This window comes from Pollicipes pollicipes, unplaced genomic scaffold, assembly GCF_011947565.3.
Source record: "Pollicipes pollicipes isolate AB1234 unplaced genomic scaffold, Ppol_2.1 Scaffold_5724;HRSCAF=6776_pilon_pilon_pilon, whole genome shotgun sequence".
NCBI lineage: Eukaryota > Metazoa > Arthropoda > Thecostraca > Pollicipedomorpha > Pollicipedidae > Pollicipes > Pollicipes pollicipes.
In genome coordinates this window covers 38,972,630-38,994,407 of record NW_023596746.1, presented here as the reverse complement: position 1 = coordinate 38,994,407, position 21,778 = coordinate 38,972,630, and the positions used below count along the sequence as shown (strand labels likewise).

The following is a 21,778-nucleotide window of genomic DNA, read 5'->3' as shown; positions in this document are numbered from 1 at the left end:
CTGGACAAGTGACGTTGTCCCGTTGAGATGATCTTATGAAGAACGGTTACGTTGTATGGCAGGCGTATCACATTTACCGCTGGAGTTTGGTTTACCAGGTGGGAAATATAGTCGACATTCTGCGGTTTGGCATTACTCTCACGTAAAATTCTAGAATTGACTGAACCTGTTTCAAGTTTGATTGGTTTGCGCTACCGTACACAGATGTGCAGTGGCGACCTATGGAGATATGAAAATATATCTGGAGATGACCAAGTTCTTCACTATTGTGCCTATATTTTCACTGCGGAGACTTTACCTTCCATGAGATACGGCTACAAGCAGCCATGGCAGCGTACTTTCATGATGATAAGGTGCATGAAGAAGGTGAGCGGTCAAAGGTCAAAGGTCAAAACAAGGTTAAGTGCCGTGCCGCTCTTCTCATTCACGCTGTCTTCGACGTGGATTGAGACGGGCGGCACGTGTCGTATCATTTCCTGAGTGCCGATGACCTTACTTTACCTTATTCATTCCCTACAGCATGCAATTGCCACTTTTTAGCCATATGCCAGTTCATTGCAATCTACTCTGCCAACAAAGCCCCCCCCGTCAGTCAGCGCAAGTTCACCCACAAAGCCGTCACCGCGCATGTGAATTTCTCATGCTCGTTCCTTTGTCCCGTGGAAGGTGCAGCCTCGTGCCCCCATCAGTTTGCTCTCCAGACGATTTTCGCTATTTTATTTGGCGTTTTTACGGGCACAAGCCAACACGCAGAACGGCGTACGCACTAGTACAACTCTAAATTAGTATGTTGGATGCTGGTGACCAGAAATACGTGGTGTATGGGACCCGAAAACCTTTCCAGCCAACATCTTTTTGGCAGCTTAGATAACCATATCCCAAGCTTCAGAACCGTAATGACGCGCGGCTACTCGTGTGGCCGCGTACAGGTCATGGCCGTGGATGAATGGTTATAAATCGCATGCCCACGTTTATCAAAGCCCGAAAGGTAGGAAACGTGAGCAACTGGAAACGTCGTGCCACATGATAATTAGTACTTAACCGATATACACCAGCCACAGCGGTAATTTATAGCCTGTCGAATCATTTCAGAGACCAGTAAGAGTCGAAAACATGAGTTACACCAGATCGTCCGGTGATGTTTTGGAGGCTTCGGTACCCGGACATCCGCAAACTGCTTTTTTGATCAAGCTGTCATTGTGTGCTTTCGAAATGATTATATTGACAGAAAGCCTCACCGACCCACCAAAACACACAACAGCAAAACAACGGTGACAACAGTAAGAAGAAGTGAACCCCTGAAATTTCCTGAGGAAACAAAGGCCGAGGAATCTGTGGGCCCATGCTCCATATCGAACTTACTGATTTTGCGCTGTGATCAAATAATGGGGGTTTACATCTAAGGGTAGGTGACGTGAAAAATTAGCTAGATGAAAACTAACTTTCCTGGGGCAGAGTTACCTAAGGAGCCCCAATGGGGTTGTCTGCCGTAGGTGCCACAGATGGGGACGAAGGAGGTGGAGATCTGGAAAAAAACACCTGATGGTCCTCAAGACAACTGTCAATTTCCTACGACACGGAGCATCTTTAACCCCTAGTTCAACAAACGTCGTGATCTTAATCTGTCTGACTATAACCGACCGACACAGAAATAACTGCTTGATATCAAGGAACCATTTCAGGGTTTAAACTTGAACATAAAAAACGTTATGATATGTAAAAAAGGCATATTTATAATGTCCCAAAGTCAATAGATATCAAAAACTTGCTATACAATCGAAGCGATCTTGTCATGTACTGACACGCTCTAGAGGAATTTAATGTTCACGCCAACTGAAGTAAGGCACGACACACTGCACGACGGTCCACGGCCTGCGTGTTCAGCGAGCAGCCAACGACGAATCCACTAATCACGAGTGACGGGGCGACATCATTATATCAACGGAGCTATACAGCACACATTTTGCCAAAACACTTAAAACTACATACTAATGCGTACAGAAATAAGCAATGAATACGTTTGTTGGAGCTTCATGCTATGATGTAGTCTGCTTTCATAAATATGAGCATGTGAAGCTGACGGCGTGATTTTTAGGAGAACTTCATTCTTGACCCGGTGGAGTCATCTATTAAGCTACCATCACACAAATTATTCTTAATCGCAAGATTGCCTTAAGGGCTTGATGTCCTTTTGTGGTCTCTATCATTTCTAATATGAAAAATGGAAGTTTAGTTAGTTAGCTGGTTTAGAAAAGTGAAAACAAAGTGTCACGATGAGCAGCCAGCATACCATGGTGACCGTCCATGACCATGAAGTGATTTCTGTTTAAAGCAAGCAGGGGTGGTAAAATGCATTATTTGTCGCCGACCGAATTTCTGCGGACAATATTGTCAAAAGCAGCGTAACACGATAATACATGACGAGAAATGACAGTGAGATTTTAACATGACATCAAAAACCGATCATACTTCAAACCATCAAGCGTAATCAAGGCTACAGAGAACCTAGACACCAATGGCTACATCCTTCTTCACCGATATCTGAATCATGCCTACGCATGCACAGAGCATGGGCACCACATACCGTCAAGCCCGAGAGACCCAGAGATTCCAGCCATTTGCATGCGTCAAGTTTGGTTGGTTTACAAAATGTATCACAATCTATAGCTCTGTACCAACTGCAAGGTTTTCACGCATCCCCAATTTTTGGGTCACACCACGCAAACACCACACCAGGTTAGCAAAGCCTTGTACATAATTTTACTGTACGTATTATTTTTACCCGAAGAAACTTTAACACTAAATTGCAACAGTCCCAAAATGTGGGAGTGAAAAATCCAAGAAATGCCTTCTTAACGAAGTCTAACACCTGAATATCACCATTTGCGCATTCATTTACTCATAATACCACCATTTTTATAGATTTTTTTGTCAAATGAGTCGATCACAATATTTGCCACAAAACTTCAGTCTTTACATTCGTCTACTTATTTTTGTTCTTCTTGTCTTATAGAAATGTGTAGCTACTTCATTTTCCTTCCTCTCCGATAATATTTAAATATGCCATCTATGTCTCAAATTGTTAGCCAATTTCTCACAACATATTACACCCGCAAACTTGCACATATTTCATGCATTAATGGGATTAATTTGCCAGCCGCTAAAAAATGTTTGATGTGCACCTAAGAGTGAACAATGCATGGAGAATGGTAGAGGCATTTTGAAACATGGAACTTTTATCGTCATTTTTGCCTTGTGAAATCCCCAATTAGCTGTTTTTGGGGGGGTCACCACGTGGCTCAGTTATGATTAATCTAAGCAATTCCACATTTTCTGCCTCACCACTTTACTTTATCCTGCCGTATATTGTTCTGGGACAGACCTGGTGCAGCTATACCAAACTGTTTGGTAGCGAAATTCCGCCCTTCGAAACTGTGTTCTCATGCAGATCTCCTCTTACTTATGTCAAATTTTAATCCTGTAGGCCGGTTGGAATGATTGATATTTATATTCTGTGAATGGGTTGGATGACCATGTCTGTCAGAAAACCATGTGAAAAATGTTGGTTTTTTGTGTGCGGAGGCAAAAGAAGCCTGCTCATAAGAAGCCATTAAGTTTCTCCTGTGAAGCACATAACTGCTGATCTCACTTGCTTTCAGCACATGATTTGTGACCAGATTTGGTCATTTTCTGTTTGATTTTGTGTTGCATAGTAATCACATTATGAAGTAGATATCAGTTTTCGGCACATAGTCAAACCATCCCATTTTAATGTCTGGAGCAAAGAGATGTTTATGAAGCATACCCATTATTGTCCTTCACCAATCAGAATAAGTTATTGAAAGTGATATGAGGGTTTTGATTTGTGTGTTGCGCACTTTTTCTGGTGTCAACTAGCTGAAACAAGTAAATCAAACTAGAACGGCGGTTGAAATCAGCCAAATATAAGCTTTGTCGTGTTTAAATCGCCACTGCTGCTGTCAAGAAATAAGTGAAGTGAGGTCAGATGATATTCAATATATGGACTACTCTCAGCTAGGTCAACTTGGTTTATTGTTTGGAAAGTGACAGAAGGAATTTTGAAAAAATAGGCGACTCAAAAATGCTGCTATGATGCAATTAGTTCGGTCACGATGAGATGGGGTAGGGCTTCTTCACGTTAGGCTCATATATCATTCATGGAAATAAGCATTAATATTTTGCAAGAAACAGTGATATGATATTTTTATTTCCTGGCCCCATCTTAACAGAAACCAGGGTGTGTCCGTTGGTGTGATTCGGTGATGTGTTGATGTGCATGATGCCAAGTTTTTTGTTTCAATAGTTAATGCTTGTCGATCTTTGTTCTTTTGTCGTTTGATTCCTTTGCCTTGTTTTGTAACAAAGATCATGTGGAAGAAAAATAAATATGCAACATCAAAACATCGGTGTTACATATTTTTTGGTGTCCATCACACTCTTATGAAATTAACATTCCTTGATGTATTGTGTTTCAGTGGAATGACCCAAAATCTTAAAAAAAACAAAAAATGTTCATTGCTTCATGGTCCCATAACGTCATCGTGCATTGCACAGCATTGAATGAGAGCCAGCTGACAGCTGTTGTATCTGAAAATTGTGCTCACGAACGCCAGATATGAACGCCTCAACAACTATGTTCTTTTTGGTCTTCATCGTCGTATGGCTTATGCAAAGGTAGGATTTTAATGGCGTTATTGTGACTATTCGCACTGTCTCTACCATGAGAAGAGAAACTACCTGCAGTCGACAGACAAACTTGGGGGAAGGGAGACCGTGAGGCTCATGGCTTGCTAACCCCTCTCTCTCGTCATGCATAAAAAGAGTGGCACCGCTGACATGACGTCACAACCAGACAATCTATATTGTTTTCTCCTACCAGTATGGGCTGCATTTAAGTTAGGTTGTCGTCCCTAGCAACGCGCACTTGATATAGTGATTATGTTAAGGTTTTCATCAGAAAAATATTTGTATTCAAGGTGAGGAAAAACAATAATGAAATACAATGAATTTGCATCCTTGCAAATGTCATGCTCAATTGCGCAAAGAAATCATGTATATCAATTATCACTGCAGAAGGATTCACTTGAGGCTTTTCCTGTTACAGTAGGGATGATATCATCAGCAAGTAGCCAAAATTGCTCTCAGGGGCAGCCAAATGTCAATTTTGACTTAACTCCTGTTACAGTAGCATTAAAATCCCATAAAACCACTTCCTAGTTCCAAGAGAATGTCTTGTTGGGGAGATAGTAAGAGAGCCTTCCCCCCTCCCCTTCTTCATTGCCTACATTTTCTGCAACTCCTTACTCCTTTCTTCACTGCCTCCTCATTGCTTACATAGCTGGCTGTCATATCAGCTTCCAGGGGGCAAGATTAGCACTGGGAAAATGTTGAAGGGGAATGGTTGTCACTTTAGTTCTAACAAAACATTAATTAAATAATTGCGTTTTAATTAAAGGTGCATTGTTGAAAGAGAAGTATGTTGGGGGGGGGGGAGGAACGGCTAAGCAGGGGAAAATCATGCAACCTTCCACCAAATATGTCTGTCCTTCCACATTTCTCACACTTCGTAAACTGGAGCGGGGGGCCTGGAGGCCTGCACTGAAGAAGACCTAGGTACAAAGCCTCATATAACTGGTACTCATGTACTGTAACTGGTACTCATGGTAACTGGTAACTCATGCAACTGGTAACCATCCTCAATCAGGATTAAAACAACAATGGCATGAATTAGCGCTTCAGAGACATTTTCACCTCCTGTCTTTCCCTTTCCTGAGAAGTGCCATCAGCTCCCAGCGCCAAACCCACAGTTCTCTTCGAAGGAAAGAAGGTTTGGTTGGTACTTGAGGCTGCTACGATGAGTCAGCGGCGAGTCAGCGTTTTCTGTTCTTTTTCTGTGCCTTAAAAAGCCAGTCTGAATAATCACAGCTCAAATTCTACATGATAGGATCATCCCACCGATTTCCCCGCACCGTCAATCAAGTCAACAAAGCCCAAGAATCAAATCTAGATTAATGAAACTGCAATGTGAATGTCGTTTGCGAAGCCCCAGTTTGAGGGAAAATATCCATCTATCTATAATAATACATCTTAGAGGGAAGACTGATGTATTCCAATCAATAACATAAGCAGATTAACAACGCAACAAGCCGTGTAGCCAGCTTGTTGCTTTCCCACGGAGTACACCGGCACATGCAACGCAGAAGTACAAACACCGCCTACATACTTAGCAATTTACGTTCTAAGACAATGATCGCCAATTGCACACCGTCGTAGCAAAGCAGCATAGAGCCTGTTTACGTAGACATCAGCTAGCACATGGGAGGGAAGTTGACCCCACCAATCGTGCACGCAACGCGGAGACTGACGCTGGCGCCAAACGTAGTGACAGTGCTGACGGAGGTGATGATGGTCGTGAATGTCGACCACGACGTAAGTAGCCGGTTCTCCCTGCCAGCAAACGAGGTCCGCCATTAGTGACAGGCACGCCTCCAACAGCACAGGTCTCTCAACCACATCGCTGTCTTCACACAATAATAATGAAATTGATCATCAGGACCTTTTCGGCAGTTCAGGACCACTCAGAGTTATTACAACCTTTTCTCAAACAATATGCCTCTCTTCGCAAGTCACGTGTCGTCTTAACACTCGCGCTGATGCGGGTCAATGCGACCCGTCCAAAGGTATGTGATGGTAGATCTCCGGATGTTATACAATCGCATCCAAACTTTCACTTGTTTATGTGGAATCCATTGTACGTGACCTGACACAAAAACGTGTCACTAAACTCTCTGGTTTCGAAGTAGAGACCTTTTAGGAGCGCTGCACGGCGACGAATTATCTGCACGGGCGGCGGGCGCCAACCAACGATGCGCGCGACAGGCCGGCATGGTTACGTTAAAACGGGTGTCACATTTATATGGGCTCTTTGAAGACCTTTTGGTACCGTTCACAATCCTGCCATTTTTAAGGCCTGAGGCCCTCTAGTTTCTGAGCTACATGCCAGCGAGAATTGGGAAAGGCATATCAAAAGCAGTATTTGAAAGTCACCTTGGCATAGACGCAGCCATAATAACGACATTAGAATCATGCCATTGCATAAGCCATGCGGCGATCAAGGTCAGGAAAAATATAATTGTCGAGGCGTTCACATCTGGCGTTTGCGAGCGGGATTTCCAGACATAACGTCTGGCAACTGACTCTCAGTCAATATTGTGTAAGGTTTGATGGCGATACCAAACCATGACACATTGAGGAACATATTTACTAAATAAAGAATTGTGCTGTCTAGAACACATTTTACCACTTCAAAATATACCATAAATTATAAGTGAGCTTATTTCATCAAACGTCATGCTTGCTTCGATATCTTCATATGTGAAATATTTCCGTTAACGAAGCCATGCATCATAAAGGCATGGCCAAAACACATAAAGTTATGCACCATTGTAATGATAGAATAGAGCAAGAAACACGCTTGCTTGGACACATATGCTACCAGGCCTGGTCTCGTATGCACGAGGTTGTAAAGTGGAACAAATGCAATTTGCGGGTATGTTTGACCTTTGACGTTTTGTAGCGGGGTCATTTGTTGATCTAGCAGCATAGACTTGTTACCAATCGTAACGTCTCCTCGGTACCAATCGGCTGATGTTTTCCGCTAAGCTCTATATTTTTTTCGTTTGCGAACGGCATGAGAGGGCCACATCAGCCCTCTATGAATCGACTTCATGAGACAGGCCGCGGCTCAAGGCAAAAGTTAAAGGCAAGATAATTCATGAAGTCGAGACAATATCGTCAATGATGATCCATCTCCATTGATACAGGGTTGCTCTAGAACATGTGAGTCCTAACGAGATTATCGGGGCCACTTCAGGGCGCAGCGAAGATTCCCACGCGACAGCGCGGTGGCCATTTGTTTACATTCGGAGCCCTTTTTGGGCTGCTGGTGAGTGCTTACTTATCAAAATTGTTATCTCTCCTATCCGCTTCTAATCTCATCGACGACCGGACTTCCTGTGTCAGCTCTGAGGGAACTGGTCTGTAAAAAGGAGGCCGCAGGTTATTTGAGCATGCCCATGCCCTTCCAACTTACACCTTTCAATGCACTGTGTCTGAGCGTGCAGACATTGCGAGATGTGCTGCACCTTAATTGCTAAGTGTCTAGCTAAGGCTAACGTAGCCTGCTTGGCGTTGGGCGCTGGGTAACAAATCATACACGGAGAATTCCAGTGCGTCGTGAAAGCAAAATGCTTTAGTAAAACGCGGCAAACAATGCAGTGACTTTTGGCAACAATGCGTTCCAACAACGAGTCAGTATAAAAAAACAACTGCAACACTGCAGGATTAGGACCAATGGTAAACGTGGCGTGGGAAAGGCACGCGTTGCAAAAGGAAGACACTCACAGGTCGTGACCGATTGGTAATACAGCAGTCCTCTTCTTTCGCCTCTTTCTCCTTCCGTTGCACAAAACTGTTCTGTTTATTGCTGAAAACCAGGGAAGGATATGAAGCTTCCTGCCACATCAGCCTCCCAGTTTGCTTTGACACTATGCTGCACTTATATCAGCGTCACCAGCCTGTTTTCGCGAACAGTTCAAACCAGGCATCGTGAAACCTGAGGACGGGGCGGAAACCGAGCGCTGGTGCTTGAGGCCGAGACCCGATACCACCCTTCCCGCATTAACACGCGGCCGGGTGGCCGGCTCGATACCCTTCGCACGGGGGTGGGATCAATTTGACCCCCTGATTTCTCGGGAACCAAGAAAGCAAGAGACACCACACTTACAGCGTGTGTTAACGTCTTCATGGTCAAAGTTTCAACTTACTTAACTCACTTAGGTCAACTCACTTAGGCCAAAGTTTCAGGTTCCTAGGTAATGATTGTTAGGCTAAATAACGTCAAGTTCAAATAAGGTCACATATAGGTTGAATAAGGTCACAAAGTCAAGTTCCAGGCTGGTCTCTAAAGTGCCCTCAGACCCTAGATAACTGTTTCTATGCAAACGGTCACGTACCCAACTAAGGCCGGTGACCTTGTTTGACCTTTTGAAGGTCATGGTGATAAAAACCATGCAAGACTGCTCTGAGTTTTGCTTTTGAATAAGCGACAAAGGTCACCCTAGGCAGTAAGTTTCCAAATACAAAGTTGACCTGGCTCATCTCATTTCAGTGACCTATTTTGACCTCTAAGAAGTCCATAGAAGATATATTATGCGGTTCCTGCTATCAATAAATCTGAAATGACCACCAGAAATTATCCCGTGCATTGCTAATCCCCCCCCCCCCCGAGCGCGTGTCAACACGCGCTCGGTTAATGGTCAAATTGACCCCCAAAGATTTTTCCAGGATGGTTTCCGAACGACGCGGCGTAGCCGCGCGAAATTTTACACAGCTGCAGACAATTGAATACCAGAACATCTGGAATCAACCATTTGGATACATATGGTGAGGTCGCTGACCTATCACAGGTCAAAGCCAGGCCATGGTTTCAGTGAAGACAATTTCAAGGGAATCGTTCGATCTGATCCAACGACGGAGTGTTACACGAAGCCATCCATCTCTAAGATACTTTCTTAGGCAACACAGCAATTAAGTGAACAAATTGTATTCACCTAAGGTCAGGTATGAAGGTCAAGCTAGGGTCATAACCAACCTGTTTTATTAACCTAGCGCTTTCTGTATAGGGTGCTCACTTCGAATGGGGTGCTCATATGCTCATTTCGAATTAATTGATAGCAGGAACTACGTTATACACCTTCCACAGACTTTCTAACGGTTAAAACAGGTCGATGACCTAGAATGACCCGGGTCAACCTTTTTTAGGAACATACGGTCTAACATAACCTTTTTCGCTTATCTAAACGCAACACTCAAAGCGGTCTTGTGTGATGTTGGTCAACATGACCTTAAAAAGGTCAAACAAGGTCACTGGCCTTAGGTGAGCATGTGACTATTTGCTTAGAACAGTTATCTAGGCTTTAAGGATCCTTTGGAGACCAACCTGGAATCTGACCTTGTTTAACCTTATTTGACCAAAAGGTCATGACCTAGGAACCTCAAACTGACCTAAATGAGTTCATGTGCAGGTCAACACACCCTGTGAGCTTGTTGCATCTAATTCTTTTAGTTCCTGAGATCTCAGGGTGGGGGTCAAATTGCCCCTCACCAGAGCGAAGGGTATCCAACCGGCCTCCCGGGCGCGTGTTAAATAAGTCTCAGTCTGAGGTCTTTGAATAACAGTCTGAATTCGATTTCATCGATTTCACGGCAAAGGTCTCCAGTTGTGTTCCAGAATATTCGGGCCGAGTCCTGAGTCCATGCACTCCACGGCATTGGAGTACACGCGTGAGCCCAAGTTGGCTGTGTTAATTTTAACATTCAGGATTGAGATCAGTCCCGATCTTGATATTTATGGCCGGTCAATCTTTGGCGCCCGACTCTGAAAAAGCACATTTTCTCTCCGGATATTCATATTTCTCTCATATTAAACTTCAAATGCATGTGGCTTCTTTGTTTTAACTCAGATTACGTGAGTACAAATATTTTAACACCATAGATAACAAATGAACTAGCCATCACCTGAATCTTATTGTCATGGGCTTAGATACTACACAAATATTGAGACATGGAAGCTAATGCCCAGCCCGCAAGGGCAGGTTAACCAACAGGCGTCCGATCCACACTGGAAGTCTAAAGGTGGGGTACACAGCTTTTGGGAAGCACACAGATAAGGCAGCGGTGGCGTGTGAAGAAGTGGCGCGACTTTGGCTACCATAATCATCAAACAAATCGAACTCTCATTTAATCCACTTAGATTGATAAAAATGATTTTATTCGTTAAGTTACTACGCTGCCCAAAGTCAATATTGCGCATTTTCCACCGCGGAAAACGTGATACATGCGATTCTGTCTTCACATAGTAATGCTTTTGTCGTCTGTTTCCAATGCACTGGCAATGGGCATCCGCTAGAAAAGCTCCTCCAAGTTAGCTCGCCAACGGTCAAGAGCTATGCCTCGTCAGTATTAAGAGAAGAGAACACATACATAACCTGCGGTCATAGAGTACTTACAAGTGATACGTGAGGGGATCTGGCAAATGCCATGCCCCGCGTGGAGCATTATTTTTGAACACGTAAGCCCAAACTTCCGTAAGCCCAAACAAAGATAATTGTGATGTGTTATCTGCATTTTTTTTGCGGAGCTGGGTGTGTTCATCTATAACTCCATTGTCCTGTTTTTTTTCTCCGAGGAATAAGGCCATTACTACTGTCTTATCTAAGTGAATAATGTTCCTCGCAAGTGCATTGAACAACTTACCTTATACCTATCACGCGCCGGTTTCCCAGGCTGAATTTCAGACTTTCGGAAAGAAGAAGCACCAGTTCTGCTCAGACACACGTGTATATACGTAGCGATGAATATACACTCGACAGGTAAATTGTCAGAGACACTATCGATTTGCCAGTATAGATGCGTCGGAGTCAGTTTAGAAAATCGTCTAAGCGTGCCCGCAGTCTCCGACTCTTGCACGCACCCTTTGCGCATGCAAAACGGTGTATAGCTGCAAGAGCTTGATAAATCTCGCCCGCGAGATGTTGAACCGTTCTGTCTGACTTGACAGTTGGTTCCGTGTTTGGTCACATTTACCGCTTTGCGGTCGAACTGCAGCGGCGTGACGTTTCGACTGTCATTCGCGCTATACGCTAATGCGCATGACGAGCTTCAAATTCCCATGCGTTGCGGATTTTTCCCATTGTTCGGAGGAGCTGGCGACGGCGCCGCACAGGCAACCTCGTCACGTCATAGCCATACGACGCCCACTCGTCTAGCTTACGGCAGAGCAGGGGTGGCCATTTTCTAGCGCACCCATTCAGTTCAACACCCTGCCCCGTGTTTCGACGAGTACCAAACCTTTCTTCACATGAAGACTTCTGAGATGCAACATGCGGTGGTTTTGAGGCGACAGTTCTTTATATGCCACTTCTAAAGAATTAATGCAAAGATCGCTTATGTCATGCACGCGGACAAAAAGGACGCCTGTGCTATCTTCACGCAGTCATCAGCGCGGCCAATAACCATCCAAGATAATTAGACGCTTGGTCCATCCAATGGGCTTAGAGACACGCTGGAGTGGTTGGGCAAAAACAATGCGCGAAAGCATTTATATACGTGAGCCGTCCATGCATGCTTGACCATTTGGGACCAGACGTAGCGGCTGGATAAGGGTTCACATCGCGTCAATGTTTCAATATCGTAATGACTGAAGCAACACTCCATAGCAAGACTATGCGCGTCAGTCTGCTGGTCCTAGGAGCACTCCTGGTGGTACGCGCCCTGGGTCACAACCCCGACCGAGGTGAGACCAGCCAGGGGTAAGACGATCTGTTTGGCAGACGTCAGTATGTAGGCGAGTCGTCTATTCAACGAACTGTGCCCTCAGTATGCAGTTTTGGGCAATTGGGGGATGGGACTACTGCAGTGCGGGATCCTCGGGGTGCTACCAAGATGCATTCTGCACGCAACACGTGTGCTGGCGTGATGGACGAACTCGCACGCGTTTAAGGAGGGTGAGATTGGCAAACTTTTGGGCACATCTAAGCGTTGGTTAATCGCTTGTGAAAAGGCTGGCTTTGGTCCCTCTTTTTTTAAACTCGTATGGCCATTGCATCCTGGCGGGTGACACCTAAACATGCTGCTGAAGACGTAAACAAACACGCGTTATGACAAGTAACGGTGCGATCCCAGAAATCCGTCACGTGGAAAAGGATCAAACTTAATTTGTTCCACACGAAGACCAGGTGCAAAAACTGTCACTTCCTTTTCTTAAAATGGCTTTTACATGCTCTTTTCACCCGAGAAGATCTCAGTTTACGCGACCTCACGATGCTTTCAGGGAATGGAAATGTCGCATTTTACACCACATTGATTTTGCTCATAGATGTCAACTTAATAGAATGCTTGTAACACGAATGTGTCTGCCACAGTTATATATGTAGAGGAAGGCCTTATAGGTGCCTTAACCATCGTTATCAGTCAGGATTGGTTAGTACGGGGCAGCCGAATAGGCCTTGCTTTCAGAGCCTTGTTACCACCTAGTGCCCATGCAGTTTGAAATGTGGTATGACGTAAAACAAGCGTTGATGTCGAAGATGCGTCATATGCAAGAGCACTTCACGGACTTAATTTTAAGGACCTTGTCCAGCCCAGTCCGGCTAGTCCAATCCAATCCGCTTTTCCAACATTTCTCAACCTAAACCGGGCCTGCCCGCCTTACAGAACAATACATGAAATGAATCCGTGCCAATCCGCTTTCGCATGAAACACTTTTTTAAAAATTTTAATGATAAATTTGGTTATCTCAGTATCTTGACTTAAAGAAGTATGTTTATTTCAATTGGGAAAAATGTGCAACAAGCTGTCATAAACCAGTGGGTATCGATATATTTTACACTGCATGTTGCCTGTTATGAATGCAATTTTGCATCGAGATAAGAAAAATCGAGTATCATGTCACAACTACTTTGGCCAAACATTCGCAGGTGCTAACGCATCGCAGGGGCAAAAATCGCTTATGTGTTAAATAGCCTAAAGGCATGAACCATACCATTCTTGAGTAATTTTAGACCCAATGTAAGATGTAACATACCTGCATATGCGGCTGCATATATATATATATATATATATATATATATATATATATATATATATATAACTGCGACCATTCTTTCCTGCTAGATTGCCGGCTTTGTGACCATCGTGCTCAACTGCCTGCTGCCTGCTGTACCTGCTATTTCATACAGGGGAATGAAACAGCTGCAACATTTTTAATCCTATTGCTGAAACGTCAGACGCCACCAAATCTCCCTTTTCTGCTCTTACTGGAATAAACAAAACTTTTTCAGTTGTAATGGCGTATCGTAAAGCTGCATGAAGTCAAATTTGCAGTCAAAAACAAAATTGTTGTGTATATTGACAATAGTACGTAACTTTGCTTCCGATCTATTTTCCATGCGCTAAAAGAGATACCATGATTGCTCTATTAGATACCGCAGCGTTTTAGTCAAAGTGTATAGCGTTCCTTGTGCGCTGGTAGTGCCTTGAACACAAATATAGAACCCTCTCATAGTCGCAAAACGTGGCATGAGAGCTAGGGAATATGTATGCTAGCCACATGCCAAGGGCTCTGGCGGCCGCACAAGCTACTCTAAATCTTACCAAATTTGCGCTATGAGGTGTGAATAGACGGTCTTGGGCGGCATGCTCACGTAACGTTAATGTCGCGTTAATATTTGTGACGTTGCGTTAGTGTGCTGGACCTAACTCACTGCGGGAGAATCGACGGTGTGCAAATGCAATATTGGCGCACCCTTTGCATAGTTTACGTCGGTGGGAGCAGAACAGATAAGACACAATTCAGTTCCTACCTAATTTCAAATGTCTTACTGGATGAGAGAGCACCTGACACACTTTTGGGGAGAAAGTTACCTTTGGGTCATGGCTGTAGAGGACACCATCGTATTTTTGAGATATATGAATTGGAGAGGGGTGCGAGCAAACAAGTAATGTGAGGATGCAACATTATTTGTGGTGTGAATTGTGGTGTCACCCACTGGGTTAAATGAGATTGCTGGCGAGGTCAGGAAGAATGGTAGCTATGCTACGATAAGATAAGTTAGTAGATGATTATATATTTTACTTACCTTGAAAGGAATGGGAGCTCCAGTTTTCCACGGCACATCTCAGTGGCACCCATTCAGATCAATTTGTCAAGGTGAGCTGTTAATCAGAAAATTTGCTTGTGAAATAGTTGGCTGCGTTATGTTGCATGTAGTCTGTGCATTGCTAGGAATTGAGAGTGCTGTATGATATTGATTGAAATATTCTTTTGGGAGTTGATGCCTTACGTAAGTTGTTCAGCGCATTAGCAATGAACATTAGTCACATAGATAAGACAATGGTATTGGCCTAATTTCTCGGGAAACGAGGAGAATGGAAATGTAGCTAGGTTGGCATTTCGCCAACATGCCTTTCTCGAAACAATAGCAGAAGCGAATTTCCTTCTAATTATGAAATATAACTATAATTAGTATATCTAGTTATGAAACAAATGTGAATTCACTTATGCTATTGTTTCGAGAAAGGCATGTTGCCGAAATATCAACCTAACCACATTTCCATTCTCCTGGTTTTTCCGAGGAATAAGGCTAAAGTATTGTCTTATCTATGAGGTGATACCTTCATTGAGCATTTGAGAAATAATGTAGCGACAATTTCATGAGACTGGCGCTACGTCCACTCAGTCCGTGCAAGCTTCTGAATTTGAAAACCCGGTCTGGTCCTCATTCATGTTTTCGTGGAAATGTTTGACATGCCCTAATCTGGCCTGCAGATTGATCCACAATTCGTGGATTGATTCATTCCATGAAGTGTTCTTTCGTACACGATCTGCACAGCTCCTACCGATTTTTTTTCGCTGCAATTATGTTTCCGCAGCAAAAACAGAACTTGCTTTTCCGCTGCAAAATTTACAATGACTTTCGGAGGCACGGTATTGCCCACTGAATACCATAATAGCTGTACTGAACTAATCGAAAACGAACGCCTAGCGTCCAACGACGGTTTGTTTTCTTACAAACTGTGGTGGCGTTACCTTGTGTTCGTCTCCTCTGCAAGGCTTACCACGACACGACTCACTAAGCAACGTGAATAGCGTCAAGGATCGCCGTGGTTCGCCAGTCTCCCAAGGTGTACCCAAGTGTACCCAAGGCCCGGAAGGCTCTTCAGCCAAGCTTCCAGGGGTCTCTGTAACGGCCTAGGCAGAAGCTGAGCTACAGCAGGACAGCAGTACAATGCTTAGCAAGACAGCACCTACGGCTGTATATGTCTGGGAGGTGCGGGAGCACCAGACCCTTTACAAGCTCGAGTGCGCCGCACAAGCTCGGTTGGGCGGCTGGTCCATCGCAGTGCAATGCCCCGACAAACTTCAGAAGTTACGGTCCTCCCATGGGGCGAATTTGCGCCTGGACGACTGCGTTCATACCCGTAATCACAGATTCTGGTCGGTGCAAAGCCGGACGCGGTCGACGGAGCTCCCTCCCCTAAACTGGTGAGCGTTCAGCCACAACGCTTTCAATGCTCACAAGTTTCAAAGCACACACGCGGCGGGGGAACTCAGGCAACGATCACCGTGAGAGTTCGCCGTATCAGGCCAGTGGCCTTAGGCCCAATGCTCTGGTGTGCATAAATCAAGCGTTTGCCAAGAATTGAACGAATTGTTATCGTGGATTTTGACCCCTTCGAAAGCACTGTAAACTCAGTTTTGCCAATGGGCGATAAGTGGCTGTTAACATGCATGTCATATCAATGCATTGTGGAAGCCCCAAATATAATTTACCAACTGGCAGTTCTTGGCCAGAAATGCAGAAAAAGGGCAGAAATGCTCGATCACGCCTGTATCGCGTAGTATTTGCATTTGTGACAGTTGGAATAATACCAACCTGGTGAATTGATTACTATTTATAAATTTCATTACCAAACATCCCTTTTATTTTCATAGGGTGCGATTTTGCTGGAACATACACTGTACTCAGCAACAGTGGGTACTGTCTGGAGACAGTGATAACATCTTGCCCTACAACACAAGGGTTCGTATACCTGCTGTGCTAACTGTTGTGTTTTTCAGAGAACAGACAGCTGGTTGCATTTGTGTTCACCTCAACTCACACCTCGCTCAGCATCACAACGACCACCAGCACCGTGCCTCGAATTTGCATCTTTGGTGAGACAGTGTGCATTTTCCTTGTGTGCCTGCCTGCTTACTGTGAGTGTTGGTCGGCTACTTCAGCGCATTATGCTCGCCAGCGCAGCCACATCTAGCGCGAGCTGTGGTCAGAGCAGTGACAGCAGCGCCGTCCACGTGACCGACACCCGACAGCCACCCACAATGGTTATCGGTCATTAAAACCTTTGTAATCAGAACACTGATAATTGGACAAGTAAGGAGACGTATTTGACTAAATATTTCGACCGAGACAAATGCTTATCAAGGTCACAGCTATAATATATATATATATATATATATATATATATATATATATATATATCCGCACCTTCCTCTATTTGTAGCAACACTGATACCCCTACCTCAGCTGCGAATCTCTCCGCTCTCCGGCTATGTCCCTCAGTGTAAAATAAACCGCTCTTGTTTTCTTTCCATGGTTCTTGGGATATTGAGTTTCCCAAACTAAATAAAGTGGATGAGTTAATTGCCTAGGGGTGCCGGCAGGGTAGTGATTGAGTTGCGAGAAAAGCGTAGTGTAGTGGTTAAGTCTGGGAAACCAGAGGAACGGGATTCGGTCCCTCGCGTTGCCCGTCGTTCCTACTAGGGCGACAGGCTGGCGGCATCACATAGCCTTGGCTGCTGAGTGCGTCGTATAGCCACAATGACAGCATATTTGATTGCCTGGTCAAACTCATCGAAGATCACTCTTGGATTTTCAATAACACATCTCCGATCATGTTTTTTATAGGTACAATGTTTGTGACGCTGAATATAAAGCTCACCGCCGACATTACCGTCGCTGCGTCCGCGCACGGATCGTAATTTGGCGCAGATGTTGTTCCCAGCTGACGCGCAGCGCCTGTTTCAGGACCGAACACACTAGCCACTTGTACGGGTCGCCGCAGGAGGAAGCGTCATCAGGAGGACAGGTGTGGTTTTCTGCCAGATTAGCTGATACGTTGTTTCGTCGGGCCGATTTAGGGGACGTTGCTCGGGAGTTGTTTATATGTGTAGGAAGCTGCGCATCGCGTCCGTGTAAGTTTGGTAGCTTTGCTTTTGCCAGTCGTTCCTTCTTACGCTGAAATGTTCCCTAAAAACTTTGGGTGTAAGCATAGACCCTGTATTATGGGCCGAGCATGGAGTTTATAGGAATCCATAGGACTCGTCTGGACCCTATGTGAAGAATTCACTGCTGCTGCGCGCCGGTATTAGGCCAATGCCTTGTGCAATGTCGCCAAAGCAAAGTGTTTAATTGCAATATTGCCCTATTCTTTACTTTGCTTTTGATTGATACCCTGGGTCTTGTAATTATAATTTTCACCTCAGTCCATAATACAAAGAGGTTGGGTGTTGTCAGCACGATATCTTTTAGTGTGCATCAAATGTGATTTTGAGCATCCATGTGCTGTGAGCATCAGCCCTGCCAAAGCCCACCGTCACGCTGTGCCACCGACCGCCGTGAGGTGCATGTCCCCTGACAGTGGGTGCCGCATATGCGTGCGGTGGATTCCAGCCCGGCCGGACAGCGCAGCGCCCTGCCAGCAGCGACGAGGTCGGCTCCCGTACTCCTGCCGTCCGTCGAGCCGGCCGGGGCGGCCACTGGCCCGCGCGCCGCTCGCTTCTTGGCCATCTCCTTCACCAGCCTGGTGACGGTCACGTCCACCACCACAAGCACCACGTTCACCACCAACACCTCCACCACCGTCTCCGTGTCGATCCTGTGCACGGCGGCGGGCATGAACCTCGAGACCATCTATTGTGCGAGCGGTTAGCAGTGCGCGATGGGCGGGCCTGGCCGAGCCGGGCGACATCGGACGACATAGCGCCGGCTGATCAGCTGAACTCAGCAAAGGTTCGCCTCGAGCCTCTGCCGAGCATCAGGTGCCGGCAGAGGCTCGCCCCCTGATGGTGCCAGCAGAGGCTCGTCTCCAGATGGTGCCAGCAGAGGCTCGCCCCAAGCCGGTGTCCGCAGAGGCTCGCCACAGCCTCTTGTTGGTGTCTGCAGAGACTCACACCCAGCTCGTGCCAGCAGAGCCTCGCCCCCAACTGGTGTCTGCAGAGGCTCGCCACCTGTTGGTGTCTGCAGAGGTGTCTTACATGCCGCCCCAGCGCGCTCTTTTTGTCTGTTTGTTTTTTTGCGTTTTTTTTTGTTGTTGTTTGTTTTGTTAAGGCGTACATTATCTTGTTACGTTTTGCCAACGCGTTCCAACATGACTTCTGTTTGCCTGTCGCCAGTATTTTAGTAACTTACGTCCGTCACCGGTGTCCCATTTGCCTTGTACTCCCCGTTTGGTTTTTTTTTTTGGCAATGTAGCGTTCCCAGAGACGTATTAGAGTTTTCATGACTTCCAGCGTTGCGTAAGTGCGTGCTTGCTTTCCCGGCATGCGGCCGATCCCAGCGCGGACTGCGATAACCAGTGACGCCGGGAGGGTGAGCCTCATTTGGGTGAGCAACCAGAAGTCACTTTGGGGGCTGGGGAGGGGTTCGGGGATTACGAGGGATGTTTCAAGAGCTGCGTGCTGTTATCAACCAGAGTGTCAGAGCAGCGGTGCGATCAGGTGGTATGTTGCATATTCTGATCTATCTTCTTTGGGTATGAACGTGATAAGGAAATGTGCCCTATTCACGAAGGCGTACAGCGCGAACTGTTAAAACGTTTTTTATTGCTTGTGTAAATGTTCTTAGATAATTCTGGACTCCTGGTTTAACAACGCGAAGGGATGAAAATTGGCCGGTTTCGCCGGGACGTGCTCCATTAATTGCCTGAGTATTGAAAAATGTTCGTGCGAACTTTGTTGGACAAATGCGTAGTCTAGTAGCCAGTTTCTCAACTCGGAATGGTGGAGAGTTTGTCGTAAATCGTACAAGTTAGCGTATAATCTGTAATAAAGTTTTTTCCAGGAGAGCATATGCAACTTACGGCTGCAATCGACGACACTAATAAATCACTGTAAAGGTACAACCTACGACAAAAGTGGATGCAACCAATCCTGCCTGGGTTTCTCAGACAAGCACTAGTAAACGACAGAGCTTATATTTGCTAAACCTGAGTAAATCGGTTTGCGCAACTCACGCAAACATCTGTATCCTAGATTGTGAAACGAAGCTTAGGATTGAAAATTGTTGAAGGTCAACTCCTGAAGAAGCGAGCCTAAATAACATGCAACAGCTGCAAAATGCATACAAGAATATCGCAATCCGGTGTGAGGAAGAAATCATGACGGCTTCAGCCAATCAGACAGCAAGCGATGATTGGAACATGCCAAGGTCAATAGGTATTGGCAAAACTGCTTGATCAATCATTTTTCTTTGCAAGATGTCAAAACGCGTTTTACTTGAACGGACATTGTGTGGCAAATACGGCACTTTTATGTGGTGTTCGGTGTTAACATAGGTTAAATTCCAGAAACAGTTACAAAGTAGCATGTGGGCATTGTCACTACCTGCCTGCCTGAGTGGAATGGGAATAGTGTACAATGAATGCTAAAATACGAGCATGGTATATCAAGGCGTTTTGTTCTGAATTTCTTTTAATTGGATAGCGCAGCTGAACAAAATTTGTGCATCACTAGACGGCCATCAGCCCACATGCAAGTCACAGGGTGGAAACCTGTCTCCCGTGATCAGAACATCAGGCTGACTATGATAAGATGCGTGAATGACACATTTTTAGCGTTCAATGACGGCTCTTTTTTAATTTTCATGTCTCCTTAGCTCTAAAATCTGAGATATGACTGTCTCTCATGTCATGTCCAACATATACTTCATAAGCACAGGCATTATGTTCTACAGGGCATCATCGTATTGTTCCCAAATACTGCGCAAAGAAAAACATGAAGCTCTTTTTGGGAAGAGAACTTTAGCTGATGCATATTGGATATAATTGGAGGGCTTAGCAATGATGACTGGTTAATTGGGGGTAGCTGCCTTCACCAAACATGTAAATTATGGACAGTCTTTTCGGCCATATCGCACTCCCAGTTCTGCACAACTCTGTACAAGTTCATACACCGCTAAAACACTTAGTACTCTGTCCATCACGAAGCACGTGAACTTACAAACACGGCGCGTCGATGACAAAAACAAAAACGCGCAGCGGTCAGAGCAACTAAATGATGTTGCCGTGCGGTAGGTCTGTACTGCCATGGGCGAGCCGGCGGGAAATGGCATGTCAAGAATTTTTCGCGGACGGTGTACTGTTTTCATGTCCTCCAGTTTTAGCAAACAGTCCCGATCATGCTCTTCCATTACTCACGTATCCTGATCAGCGTTGTTGTTTTCAATCAAAGCGTCATAATTGCAGCTAGAGAGAATTATCCATTCAATTGTAATCTGAAGTGACCGCTTTGATTTCGAGCCAGCCAAGTGAAGACCTAATGATCTGCTTTGTTTTTATTGTTGGTTACTTGAGTTAAGGTAACGCATGCTCAAAACCTTAAGACGCATGTTTATGGCTGTCAATATTGCGTTCGGTTTGGCGGTCGTTATCATGTCCACGAGACATATAAATTTTTGCCACAGCAAAATGTAGGTACTACGTCCTCAGGCCATGGAATGGCGTTGAGAGACAGTTAATAGAGTCGGGTAGGTGCAATTAAGGTGCAATCAAGGTGCAATTGATAGAGTCGAAAGTACCCCTTAAAGTAAGTGTTCCTCAGTTGCATAGGGTTTTGAACTGAGGCAGCAATCTTGAAGATCATTCGGTACAGTTCACAGTCTTGTCCCTTCTAACACCTAAACCCTTCTAGTTTCTGATGTTGACAATAAACAGCTTCAATTTCTACACTTCCTTTTTCAATTGCTCAACTGTAAAAGATCCTTGATTTTGGTGATGGCAGGGTGATATCAGGCGTGTGTGGCCGGCCACCTTGATTTATGGAATATGCTAATGGCTTATATAACCATAGCACAGTACCATAATAATATATAATAGCTTATGGCCACTTTGTTCATGGTATTCTCCGAGGAATACGGCT

The 21,778-nt window shown here is 45.0% G+C and overlaps 1 protein-coding gene and 1 long non-coding RNA gene across 2 annotated transcripts in view; one reads left to right on the top strand and one right to left on the bottom strand.

Annotated features, from left to right (window-relative positions):
* Positions 1-19,247, top strand: part of LOC119103518 (uncharacterized) — a 54,779-nt gene extending 35,532 nt beyond the window's left edge. The window contains exons 2-4 of the mRNA XM_037227093.1: positions 16,703-16,798; positions 17,670-17,730; positions 18,315-19,247. Coding sequence (XP_037082988.1) covers positions 16,703-16,798; positions 17,670-17,730; positions 18,315-18,573 — 416 coding nt within the window. The 3' untranslated portion in view covers positions 18,574-19,247. The remainder of the gene's footprint in view (positions 1-16,702; positions 16,799-17,669; positions 17,731-18,314) is intronic.
* Positions 6,240-8,482, bottom strand: LOC119103519 (uncharacterized). The gene is made up of 3 exons (XR_005094770.1): positions 8,425-8,482; positions 7,979-8,059; positions 6,240-6,468 (listed from the first exon to the last, which is right to left on the bottom strand). It is a non-coding gene; the product is annotated as an uncharacterized LOC119103519 (long non-coding RNA).
* Positions 19,248-21,778: the final 2,531 nt, after the last annotated feature.